Consider the following 14,212-nt stretch of genomic DNA (forward strand, 5'->3'; position numbering starts at 1 on the left):
AGGTGCCTAAATCAGTATGCTGGTCTGTATTCCCAAGTTTGGTCTTCATAACAGATATTTTTCAAACTCTTTCATAAAGAAGGTGCTGTTACCCCACAATCTCACAATAAACCACTTGGACTATGGTCTGAACAAGAACAGTCTTAATAAAGAAGGCTATTGTTTGCTATCTTCTATAAACATGTAAAATTTGAGCCCTGTACTCTGCCCACCCCACTTGTATTAGTCAAAGTAAACATACAAAAAATTCCTCTAGTTAAAAATATTATTTATAGAAGAGAGATTAGAAAAATATTTATCAACCAAAACCTTGGACTTTGAAAAATATCTTTTATTTAGCATATTCTAACCAGATGTAGAACCTATGCCACAAACTGGACTATATCAATAGTCCAGAATTAAAAGGAGAAGTTTCTATAAAACTGTCAATTTTGTATTTTGGAGCTGCATTTATTAAGGAACATAATGACTAAAAAATGATCAGTATTACAGCTGCTTTTTTCCTCTAATCTCAAGAAAAGATTAGAAACTGTAAAGCCATATGTAAATCAAAACCCTTTCCAAGGCCCTAGGGGCCTTCATTTCTCCTGAGTAATGAGCTCCATTCCCTCATCTCTTAAAACAGTGTTTATTAACATTAATAAAATTTACAATCAGATGCATTAAACCATCTTGCTCAGTCATTTCCTAGGCAGCCTCTTAAATGGGTACTTCAGAGGAGCATTATTTAACACCAGTATTAACATTGTTTTTATTTCAGGAAAATATTATATTTAATTATTTACACAACTACCAATAGGAATGCCTTACTTCAAAAAATCTGCCTGTTTGCACATAGTAATATTGTAAAATTCTGTAAATACTGTAAAATACCATTAAAAAAAAAAAAAAGCTGTAAAACTCTGGGCTGTATTTCCAACACCTTCTTGTATTTATATTTAAGCCAGCACAATTCTGCATTTTTTGACTCTTTCAAATAAGCTAAATTAATTTGTAAGGTTGTTTCTACTCTGAATTTACCAACTGTTAGAGAACATTAGGATTCACTGTATATTAACAGGGTCTTATACTGGTCCTTTCCATATTTCCTCTCTTTATCAGTTGTGGAATAAAGCTCACAGGCTAGGTTCAGCCAGACAGAACTCAGGCTGCACAGAAATAGTTTTTCTTTCCTTCTTATCTACCTTTGGGTAAGTCCTAAAGGAGAAAAACGTCCTTCAAAATATTAACTCTGAAGTTCTTATTTGAAAAGTTATTTAAGCATAATCCATCATGGATAGAAGTATATCCATCATAGCAGGTCGCCTCACTGGTTCCTATTCTATTTCCTCCAAGCCACGAAACCTTGCGTACCTCCTCCTGCAGCACCTGATTCTGTATGGCACTGCTGAGATAGCCAAAAGCACACTTACTGCCTGCCCAGCTAATTACTTGGGTTCTAAAGCAAGCCAGTACAGCCTGTGCTGCATACTTCCACATTTTGGTAGCCACTTTACAAGTATTATCCCTGTTGATTATGTTGAAGCTAGCTTGCGCCCATTTGTGCTTGTCACAGCTACAGTGTAAACAGAGCCCCAGCAGGACTGCTGCCCGCCCGGACGACGGGCTACGTGCTCCATGAACCGAGGGAGCAGTGAATACCAGCAAGATGTGATTGTCTTAGTGAGCACGGAAGAAACCTTGGCAGGTCACTTCCATGGAGCTCCTCAGTTAACATTGGCAGCCAGAGCCACTCTTGACCATTACGCAGAAGACAGGTGACTTACGGAACGAGCCAAACATTTTGTGAAATGGTAGGTTCGTGGACTACAGAAAAGCATACCATTTGCTCTACTGGTTCGGATCACATTTCCTTCTAGCCCAGTATCCTGTGTCTGCAGCAGTTCCAGACATTTTCTGCTAGCTGAGCTGTAAGACGCGGGTGTACCTACATGACCCTTCCATGTATCTACCTGCACCCTCAGCTGCTGCCAATGAGCAGCATAAGGATTTTCTTTTCCAGAGGTTATCATTCTTCCTATCTTTCCTTAGTTTTTACATTTGTTTTTGAGCCCAGCTACACTTTCCACCTCTAAGTGTCCTGAGGTAGTAAATTCCAAAATAGAAGTCTTTGCTTTGTGTGAAAAATTTACTTCTATTAACTACAGACCTGATAACTTTCAGGTCTTCTAGGAGAAAAAATAAACTTTCATACCCTGTTCATATTCCCCAAGAACTGAAAAGTATGAAAATGTTTCTGCAAGGAAGTGTTATTTGTATGGGCAAAGGTTTCTAGGTTTGCTCGGGCAGCTTCACTATCCCCATATGCCTCGAAATCCCTAATAGATATGCTACTTGTATCGTGAGGCAATTAGTCCCACAATGTAGTCCTAGTTAGGGAAGGATACAAGGGAAACACACAATCAATAAATAAGTAATGGAGTTAGATGACAGCAGATAAATTTTTTTCTACTTCATCTTGTATTTATTTATTTCAGTCAAATAAAGCCACTATTATTATACCTGATGAAAAGCTTGAATGAATACCAGCAGGTTAAAAACTGCAGAGCAGTTTTTGTGAACCCATACAAGCATTAGAATAGAAACTTAATATTAATATTGTGCCCCTGCTATTGCTAACCATTAATTTTACGAAATATTATTTATGCCTTACTTGAGGGTAATTAAAGAATTGTGATAGGATATATTGTCTTTTTTATTACCATATAAGTCTATCTGGCAACATTTTCTTCTCCAATGAAAAATAATCCAACCTTCATGAGTCAGTCCTCCCCTTTTTTGGAGGGATGTTTTTTGTAGCAGGTAAATCAGATCCATATGGGACATTTTCTGTTTTTAAGTATCTGAATCATCCCCTTCTCTATGTCCTGAAATCACTATGCTCATGCCATAAAATAATGACTGCACCCTAATTCACCACTCCGGGCGTTCTGACAAGCGTGGATTTCCTTCAGACTTGCCAGAGAAGGTTTACGAACAACAGCAAAGCAGAAACTGAATCTGAAGCACCAGGTATGTATACATCAGGAAGAGGGGGGTGTGGAAGGTGGGCTTGGGCATATCTAAGTATTGATTTCAGGACCACCCACTCTTGTGTAGCAAAAGCACATATAAAACTCACCAGGGAGTAGAAAGATATGTACTTTCTCTTTAAACTTGGGAGATCTGAAATGAAGGACATCTTTAGGGGACTTGTGACTTCCTCCATAACACAGGTCACAGAATCTGACTGCACTGATCTAGATGTCTCTTTCTGTAAACGCTTTTAATCCTAACAGAATCATTTTATCTTCATTTTAGGAGTTTCGGTGAATGAAGAATCCTCTAAATGCTGAGGTATTTTCTGTTAACCACTAATTATCCCCACTATTAAAAATGTGCATCTTCTTTCACTTTTAAAAATTGGGCCAGCAGTGTTCTTCTAATTAAACTAATTCAGTAACAATGTGTTCAAAGGAAAAGGTACTTTAGCTAAATGAATCCAGACTTACAAACCATTTACATGTGTGTGGATTCAACATTCCATTAGAGGGAAAAAAAAAAAAAGCATGATGCATGCATAATTGTTTCAGGCAAAATGTATGACTGTTTAGAAACATATTGCAGAACAACCACTCAAACAAATAAAAGTCCATGTCCTCAGCTTTAAAGCAGTATTGACCTAGCCTGACAAGTTTTGGAAAACATTGTGCAAGTCTCTGTATGTAAGAAGGGAAACGCCCAAGCTTTTCATTAGAGAATTCATTGCATGTAAAAACTGGGTTTTAAATTGGATGTGAACCTTAAATTCAGGAGTGAACTAACCATGGACTTTGGACCAGATGCCCCTCTGTAAATGTTTCCATTCCTTTATGAAAAATATTTCAACCAGGAGATAACATTGTTTGCCACTAACATAGTATTTCTGAAAGCTGGCCTTATACTGGTACTTCCTTTAATTTGGTTCAGTGAGAACAGATATCAACTGAAGATAGTGAAGACATGCTCTTACAAAATTAGTACCAAATATCTAGATGTCAAGTAAGCCATCCTTAAAATTGTCATCCTAGCAGTTTTAAATGTGCAACAGGGACAAGCTGCTTCAAATACAGATGAAATTCTCAAAAATGCTGAATTTAGCTACTGTACCTCTTTCGTCTCCTCAGAAAAAGCTTGCAGAATATCAGTCTGCCTGGTGTAGTTTCCATTGGCGTCTTGTAGCCCCTGAAGAATACGCTCTCTCAGAACCAGAACAGAAACACGTAGCTGGTGCCAGAGTAGTTGCACTGTATGGATATCGACTATCACGTTGACAGAATAAGAGAGAAGCTTCAGGGAAAACTCAGTCTCTAGTAGAGCATGGATTTGTTCAACATGATCAGATATATCTTCACAAATATCCTGTAATGGAAAAATAAAGTAGGTATTTAGCTACAGGCATGGTCCTTCCGTGGATCAGCTCTACTTGTCAACCACTTTTTATACCACCCAGTAAGTGATAGCATATACATACATAACACCAATAATAATTAAGAATATACAATATAATATTGATTCATTTCAAATTTGCTTCCCATCAAAACAATCCTATCAAACAATTACAATAAAAGTTTGTTTCTGATGATACTCATCATTTTGTGTACAGCACAAGAGTAACAAGATATTCAGTAAAGCTGATTCCTTCTAAGTTAATAACACCGTACAGTAATTTTTATCAGCTCAAATTTGACATCTTCAGTCTGAAAGTGAAGCCAAATTATTGAATGTGCAGTTGTGTGTACGTAAATTAAACTAAAATCAAATTTCAAGTTAATGTTAAGAAATAAATTTAATACAACAGATTGCAGATTATTAGCCCCAAAGAAACTATTATGTTTGAGTAATATCAGCATTTTAATATCAGCATTTAACTCATTTTAATAAAGCCCTGACAGTTGCATCAAGTCTCTTGCAGGAGTAGCTCCCAGAAATGCCAGAGGAGAGCCCAAAAACATTGGAGTTTCAATGAGCAGAGTTTTAGGGGTGCTTTGAGAAGGAGCCAGTATCTCCCTCCTCAGTCACGACCAAGTGGTCTTGACAACCAGCTGCTGTATTTTGACAACCAGCTGCTGTATTTACAAGTACAAAGCACACAGCCTCACCCGGCAATGCTCAGGGCTGCAAGTGCTCACAGCTTCAAATAGTCACATGCTGCCAGGTAGGCAAATTGACTTGAGAGTTACCAGATCAGTGCACTAAACCTATTCTACAGGCACACAAACACAGCTAAAACTCTCGGTAAAATCTTTTCCAAACTTTCTAAAAGATTATTATATATTTATTGAACCACAACTGTAACATTACGGGAAAATACAGCTCTATTACTATGTTGTTTCAAATATTTTAAAGAACATTGTAAGCAAATTAGTTTGACTGAATTTGCATTCAGTTCCCTAGTGCTGTTCATGTCTTTTCCTTCTGGCCATAAAGCAGTTTAATTTCCAGTTTCAGTGACAGGACACTGTGCAATAACTGTAAGTTTATAAATTAGACTCGATTTATATGAATGTATTTCATATATCTTCAGCTGGACTACTCATGTGGTTACGCCAACCTGCAAAAATAAGTTGTCATTGTTTTCTAGCTTCTCAAGCTCACAGCCATGTGCTGAATTCAACTTCCACAAGGATTCTCAAAGAGTTTTAACATGGAGCTCCTCTAACAAGGAGCAATTATCTCCTGACAACTGTCAGATAACGTACAAAAATATTGACTAATGAATCTAGGTAGTACTGTGAATCGAAAGAGTTCAGAGCCATACTTCGAACAAGCTTTCCCTAGAGTTACTTTACTGTAGCTACAACAGCATCTCAAGTTTCTGAAGTAGACAAACTTTCCACAGCAACACAGAAAATTTTTGTCCCAAAATGGAAATGCCAACACCACTGAAGGTGTGAAAAAAGCATAAATTTAAGGACATATTCTGTTAATTTTTACACAGCTTGTTATAAATTGCACATTTGCCTCAACAATCAAACTTCAAAGTACTTTACAGCCCACTAAGAGCATTACAGCAGCCAAATCCTTTATGTACTAACAAGGTAATTAACCTCTCATGACAGGTTCAGTAACACGGAGAGAACCTAAGGCTGGACTAGCCGATATCCAAGTAGAGGTCACGTACTCTGGCAGAAGTCTATAATGCAGAGCATGATATTAAAATGTAAGATTACCATCTCAGTCGCAGTGAAACAAAGTGCCAGCTCTTTAAAGGATTTAGGAAGCTATTTTCTGAGTGGCTGAATAAGCCAGGAAGGAAATGGAGTCCCTGCACACCTTTTCTAAACCATGAGCTCCATTTTGCAACTTTTCCCTTCCAGCCCTAAAATTAGCCCAGTACTGAACTTCTATCACTGTAGCCTTGTCTTTGCTTTCATGGGAGAATATAAAGGACATTTTCCTTTCCTGACAAATACATTGACATGATGTGCTTTCTACCTCATGTTTTTTTTTTTCTTTTCTTTCTATTAGATGAAAATCTGATCGAACAAGTCAGGAAGTTTGATTTAATTTGCAGCCAGGCCAGGCATCAACTTAAAGGGATTTAACTCCCCTATTAATAGCTCCAGATACTCAATGTCCAGAAGTCCTGGACAAATATCTACAATGCACGCACAAGTCAAACATGTCCAGGTCACATTGCCCATTATGTATATGTTGTGCAGTCCACCTGCACACACACTCCAAATATGAAAACTAGCAAGAACTGCCTGGATTGACCGTGCGCTTACAGACAGGTAGCATCAATGCGACAGTCTTACTGAACACACACTAACCTCGTGTGACAGCTACTGGTAGATCTGCAGCCCCTTTGCACACAGGGTACTTGGCCATATACTTGGCCAGTCTATTGGGTATTTCTGGAATAGAATCACAGGAGCCATAATTTCCTGTTCCCACATCACACAGCATTGTTTTCGTGGGTGACTCTTCAGTTTCAGATGAGTCTGTGGCCATTTTCACATGAACTGGATTTCATTTCACCGGAGGCCAGGTTCTTGGATAAAATGGATGAAAACTGGGTCTGGAACTCCATCTTGCACAAGGTTTGGAAAATTAGTCCCCTGTTGCTATCCCCCTTTCCTTGTTTTGTAACTGTCATATAATGACAGAAGGTGAAGACTGAACAAAGGACAGAGGAATAGTTACATAAGGCTCACGTCAGCCCTTTGTCAATAGAAAATGATTATGAAGAATGATGACTTCTGCCATATACATTACTGCTACTTAGTCCTTAGCAGAAGAGCATTACTAAGTCTGCAGCCTATTTACATGCCTTTTCTTTATACTTGCCTGGCAAAAAATAGCATCTTGAGAGGAAACAATCTCAAATCTAGTTGGTAATACCTAGTACACTTTCTTATTACTGTATGTGGTATTTAGATTTACATATAATTCAGCAAAATGAAATCTAGCACAGCTATGAATTTAATATTTTTTCTTTAATAGTGAATGCAGTTTAAATACTGCATGGAAATGTCACCAGCAATTCTGCTAAGAGTAGAAGTAAGTCATTTGCTTTCAAGAGAATTCAAGGTCAGTGTCTTTGCTGTTAAAACTGCAGGAGGAAAGATATTTCCAGACTTTATTCAAGTCTTGTCTTCAACAGTGGCACTTTTGAAAAGTAGAGATGCTCATGGCAAGAATTTTTTTTTTTAAGATGAGTAAGAAGCCAGTGCAACTTACTAAAACTGTGGGGGAGAAACAATGCTTCAGAGAAATTCTGACTGTGATAAGGAAAAATCTTGCAAAAGATGGTAAACTTGAAAAGAAAAATGAGAACTTATTAGAACTCCTTTGTCTCAAGCAACTGGTATACAACTATTACAGACCACACTATTCGTTCATTGCCTAGGGACATCCTTTTCAGGTGCTGTTAGTTCAGTTTTGCAGTGATGGTGTTCTGCTACAGTTTTTTGCACAGCAAAAGGTGCTTCATCCCCTCCACACCTTACACCCAGTCAACTGCACAAGTCTGTATCAGACTGAATGCAACGATGGCCTCATCCTGCCACGGACACTCACCTGTACATAAGCGATAGTGTACTTGTTATAAATCCCTGATTGAGGCCCAAAATTAAGACCTGGTACGATATGGCCTCATTTTCCTCATTCTTTCTAACTCCTTGTAGGTGATTTAGCATTTAAAAAAAGCAGAACATTGTCATGTGTCCTTATTACACTTTGTATATTTAAACAAAGAAGAACAGTATCATAAGATGGTACTGAAATGCTGTAAAGATTGCCAGTGGCTATTACCAGAAGCAGTAGATAGATAAAATAAACCATATACGATAAACCATGTAAGAAAGTTTTATCTGCTAGCATCTATCTCTAAATACACATAGCTCTACATCAAGTGCAATGATACATAGCCTACAAATAAAAGCATATAAATTCTTATCTATTTTATCAATAGTTTTATTTTAAGAGCTGTTATAGCCTGAATTTTAGAAAGCACCATTTCCAAATGGACTTTTTGCAATCATTGATCTCAAACATCCACTATGCGTTTTTATTTTTACACTCCATCAGAGTGGTGTTACAGTAAAAGTTTTGTCATCCTTCATGAACTATCCTGTGGCAGGGATTGTGGAATTTCTTATGCTACAGGGGCTGTATCCATTTGGCTGCCAACTGCCCACTTCACTCAGTCTTCCAGACAGCTGATCCTGGAACTTGCAGCTGCTGAATCCATCAGCTAGCTCATAGCTCTCCACGTCAACTAAAATAGCCTCAACTGCAAACATTGCAGTAGACAAAGAAAAAGTGCATAAACAAACCCTCCAGAGTCAATGAAAGCTAAGCTTTGATGTTAACTGGGAAAAAAAAAAAAAAAAAAGCTCTCTGCTCTGCTCTTCAAGAAATTCTGTTACAACATACATGAAACTACAGAAAGATGGAAGATTACAAATATGTTGCTTCAGAGTTAATATCAGCAACAGAGAAGCTATGCACTCAATTTCTTTTCTTTGATCTCACAGTAAAACCTCAGTAGAAAAAACAGATTGCCATTCAGTCTTACAACTACTGTACATGCAAAAGAAAAACTACAATTTAAGAAAATGTCTATTCACTTAGTCTTTCCTTTTAAGTGCATTTTAATTCCTCAGAAGACAAAGTTTCTAATCAGAATGTACAAATGTTTTTCTTCAGCAGAAAAAAAATGAATCTGCCAAAGAATTTAGATTTTTTTTTTAACATACTTGCAAATTATGAATTAAACTCACTCTGCATGATTTTATATGCATATATAAAGAACACAAAAGAGTTTTCATGGCTAAACAAATAAAAATTTATAGCTTTAAGTAAGTTATTTTTCCTTTAAAATATACCCTTTTCACAACAAGAAAGTTTTTTTCATGTCTACCTGCTTGTACCTCCAAGCAGTTTTCTAATAAGGATAAAATTGTTTTCTTCTAATTTGCTTTATTATTGAAACTTTAAGAACAAACACTATTTGGACTGTTTTGCAGATGTCTTTAAGTATATGATTAAATCAAAGGAAATAGCCATGCATGACAAATCCAGAGTTTAACCAAGCAAAAACAACTGCCACAGAAAGCTCTAGACTCACTGCAAGTTCTAAGTCAGATAGTCGAAGTGCTTAAGCATGGTAGCTGGTGTTGTTGCAGCATTCAGGGGCTAGGGGAAATGAATACAATTTACTGGGTGAAGAATGCAAAGTGCAACAGTAAAACAGCTACTAGGAGTCTCCAAGATCACTGACCTTGCCTTCCACTTAAACTGGCAGCTTGGAAACATAGTGGTCCTCAAAGTAAGTTTCTTCACTCTCATAATTTATCTACTACTGAAAGTAACTCTCTCTGGTGTGCCATTCTTTTCTCAACATTATTCTCTTTCCCATTTGTCTTTTACTTTAGTTTACTGTCATAGTAAGTGAGAGACAATTTCATCATTTCAAAATTCCCATAAGTAGTCTACTTTTAGCAAAAGTACCTTTTGCTAAAATTCTCAAACTTGTTGAAATATGGCAAAGCTAACAGTTTGGCAGATGTCTTTTCCTTGCAGAAAAATCTTCTTCCCCCCCGCCCCCCAAAGAGCCTTGCTTTTAAACAGATTTCTTCAACATAAATTATCAGGTGTTACAGGTGCCTGCCTGCCTTGACACACTTGATCCATTTTCTGTTGTGCAAACTTTACTATTACAAAATGCTCAAAAAAGTTTTCAGAATAACTATCCAGTCCAGTGACCTCTAAGCAGGCACATTTGTACTGTAGTCTGTCATCTCTGGATTCAATTGAGTTACATTCTCATATCCCCGTGTTTCAAAATAATGTGAAATAGATGTCATATCAATGGTTCTTTGACAGAGCTGCTGAAATAGTAATGGTTTGCCTGGATTGTAACAGACATGAAGCTGTCCTGTAATAATTCATTAGTAGCTTATGCACTGTATGTTATTAGGATGTTTATTGTGCAAGTATATCAGTCTGCTATCGGTGTGCAAGGAAAATGACAGGAAGAAGGGAAGAAGATATGATATCACTCACTAAACACTTCAGGCTGCTAAGTAACGATGCTTGAAATGTTAATTGTGAAGCTCCTGTCTCAGGATTCCAGCAGCTTGCACTTGTGTTGCCATATGGGCCACTGCTGGGGCCAAGGGTTCAAACATACCGTGAAGAAGCAAAAGGATTCTTTTGTCCAGGAGGGCAGTTGCTGCTGGAAGATATTCCAGCTAACTTCCAGGACCAGCTGCAGTGCTTAAAAACCTAGGCTAGCCTGTACCTTTACTGCAGGAGGGATGGGCTGCAGACGAGACAGACTGCTTTCAAACATTTATTCCCCTATTAAGCTTTGGTTTAAAAAGACTTTTTGGTCACAGCATTCACCACAGGCCAGATTCTTAAATATAAGGCATTGTTCAGTCCACCCATCAAGCTTCAGATAGCTGATGCACAAAAATACAGCAATAAGGCCTGGGACATGATGGAACTAGAGAACCATATCAAAAGTTTACAGCAGTAAAATTAGAGACCTCTGAGAACTTCTGAAAGAGTAGCATGTAATAAATCTGGGCTAGACGTTTCCAGGATGTTCCTGACATTTGTAAAATTGATGCATGAATTTCATTTGTGTAAGAGATCAAATATATTAACTGAATATGACAAATAATTTGATGTGAAAGGTGATGTGACATCTGTAACCCAATAATGCTTTTACATTCTTGAATTTCCACCGTTTCCACTGTGTAACGTCCCTAAAGTTATGGCCGGCAAACCATTTGAAACCTTCAGAATAAGAAATATTTGTGCGCACCCCATAATCAGCCAAGACCAAAATAATCAGAGACTCTACCCACTGAAGTTATCACTGTACAATATATCTTCGATGACTAACATACAACTTATCTTACTTCAAGCAAGTAAAGCATACTGATTTTTAGTGACTAAACTTTTTTTTTTTTTTTTTTTTTTTTTAAGTGTGTACAAATGTTTAGAAGGTTGGTATAAAAGGTGGTTATTTGTGCTTATTGAAATCTGGTTTTGTACTGCATGCTGCAAGACAGTCTGGCACAGCTACTCTAGAGCAGTTTTTCCTGCAAGAAGACAGATAGTAGCTACTTTGGGGAAGCGGAAAAAAAAGGAAAAAAAATCAGCCTTTATGAAAATCTAATCAAGCAATTGGTAGTAGAGGCAAGTTTTGAAAAACAGTAAGCATTTTCCAAATGCCTACTCATCAGAATTTGGTAATAATACATATGCATTTTTATCTTGCACTGATCAACTGATCATTTAAGATGACAAATAAATGAGAAAAAAATGATGAGGTAGCTTTATACTAAGTGCACTTGTCATATATATTCATATCTACTGAAATGGGAAAGTTAAGACTTTTTAATACATCCTTCAAATACCTTATAGATCTCTTGACACAACACTGTACTTTTTCTGCAATAGTGGAAATATGCAGAGCATGTCTTGCAACTCTCATACATGACTACCTTTACTTTTTTGTTTGTTCATTTTGTTTTAACTCTTTGCTGAGCATTTCCTTGCATTCTTCAAGCCATATATGCTAAATGAAAGTTAAAAAAAAATTTCAAACAGGTTCAAATTACCCTGAAAATTGCACATGAAAATCGAAGATGCAAATAGAAGGGCATCTTACTCATGGTAGCCATATACACTGTGTTGTAGCTACAACAGCCTCATAGTAGCCTGGCTGAAGCCAGGCAGTTATTGGTTGTTTTTTTTCCTGTCGTTTCATAGAATACATACAAAACTTGAACGTGATAAATAATCATGTCAGCTGCATGAAGAAGCAGAGAGAAGACCACTCCTATTATTTGATCAGGACTTTCATAATTTGATCTGCAGATAACTGTAAATAACTAGCAGAATTCAAAGTTAATGCAGTAACAGTTCAGTAATTTTCCAGCAAAATGGTTATCCTTTTGAAAACACCGAGTTTTCAAAGCTTTATGCAGCTAGCCTGTTACTCTGACAACTCAGCTTTAAATATATCCTGTTCTTATTCTCTCCCCATTTTTAATTTGAATATTTGGAATTACCCTCAACATGGAACAAGCCCATTTCTAGAAGTCTTCAAGGTTTCTGCAGGGCCCTAAAATATTTGTTGTTTAAGCTCTATTTGCTGATAAGCAAATCTCTTTCTATTGTTCATATAAGAAAATAAATAAGTGCCATTCTCTTAAAATATTTACAGTTTTCAGTTTATAGACTTTTTCAGAAAGATTCCTGTTCTTCCTAAACTTAATTAGGGCCTTCAGTGGAGATGAGCTGCTCCTGAAGACAAATTCCCATTTGAGACAAAAGAGAAACATCTCTTGGTGAAATACAGAAATTTCATTCTTGAAATAATTAAGTTTCAAATAACAAAGCATAATCCCACAAATAGCACAAAATGTTTCAGGCACCAACAAACTACTGAAATGTAAGACACATCAAAATAAATGAAAGGATCTGCAAGTTCACACAGGAAAAATAAACCAGTCCTTCTGTACAGACATGCAGAACACAAGCGAAAAATTTTAATCAAAACATTTTGACTTCCTCAAGCCAAAGAATGCTAACCTCGTTCACTCTGACTAAGGCTCAGTGGCTCCAAGAGCATTTGAGAAAGGACGGTAAGACTTTTCACTCTCTCGTCAAACACTTAATGTGACTGCTCTCTTTTCTGGAACAAGTCAAAAGTGAAGAGCTGCCAAGTTTTCTATAATGGAAATTGATAGCATGGCAGAAAGTTTGCAAGATAAGGGCTATCTCAGTGCAACTAAACCTCCAAGAGCTTCTGTAATGTGTTTTTGAATTTGAAGTACTTTTCCAACAGTCATTGTTGAGGACAGCAAAAAGGACACAACTCTCGTCTTTGGACAGATTTTACTTTATTAATACTGTTGCTCCCTTTTAGGTTGTTCATTGAGAGCCAACATTTAATCTATGAACCCTTATGGGGATCACAGATTTTTTTTGCTGTTTCAGAAACATGGAAAGATTGTATAATCTTACAGACTGTACTGCAGGCTGCTCGCATGGAAATGACCTTCCTGCCCTCTCTTCAGAATGACAAGTGTTCAAGTCAGCTGGAAAGCTCTTGCAGATCCTCCAATGAGTTAGTGACAAGTACAAAGCACTCCAAGTGTGTGGATGCACTTTCAGTAGTCTGAAAGAGCTACCACCTACGCAGTGTACCAGGAGGACTGTTTCACCCTGGGTATCACTCACTCTCTCTTACAATAATCAAGGTTAGAATAGATGTGTGTGTGTGTGTGTGTATATATATATGTATATATGTATATATATATACACACACACACACATATATATATCAGTGCTATTTTTTTATTTTTTTTAAGTAAAATAGAATAAAATAAAATAAAAATAAATAAAAAAGTGTTTGTTACATCCAGGAAGAACATTTTGAAAGACTAGAACAAAGCACAATTATTATCATACAAACTTGAAGTCTTAAGTGAATGAAGAAATAAAAGAGCAAGTTTTAGAAAAAAAAGACAAAAGGAGAGCAGACTGAATCTTAAAGACATCTAAAATGTACAATTTACTAATATTTTTATTCTGATTTGACTTAAAGTGCACAGAGAATTTTTTGATGTACTTCGAAAAATGTGCTAACAGGCAACTCAAACCCTGTACTATGGTTACTAGTTAGAAAATACATTAGGAATCATTACTCGTTAGTGTGCAA

The 14,212-nt window shown here is 36.8% G+C and overlaps 1 protein-coding gene across 4 annotated transcripts in view; it reads right to left on the reverse strand.

Moving 5' to 3' along the window:
• AKAP6 (A-kinase anchoring protein 6) overlaps positions 1-14,212 on the reverse strand; it is a 271,026-nt gene that overhangs the window by 180,949 nt on the left and 75,865 nt on the right. For 3 of the 4 annotated variants that reach the window (XM_035552112.2, XM_050710844.1, XM_035552114.2), the window contains one exon: positions 4,129-4,380. In XM_035552112.2, the coding sequence (XP_035408005.1) occupies positions 4,129-4,380 (252 nt within the window). Of the gene's footprint in view, positions 1-3,121; positions 3,166-4,128; positions 4,381-14,212 lie in introns of those variants that run through there. The other variant, XM_050710845.1, reaches the window with a different exon arrangement.

Source organism: Cygnus atratus, chromosome 5 (assembly GCF_013377495.2).
Source record: "Cygnus atratus isolate AKBS03 ecotype Queensland, Australia chromosome 5, CAtr_DNAZoo_HiC_assembly, whole genome shotgun sequence".
NCBI lineage: Eukaryota > Metazoa > Chordata > Aves > Anseriformes > Anatidae > Cygnus > Cygnus atratus.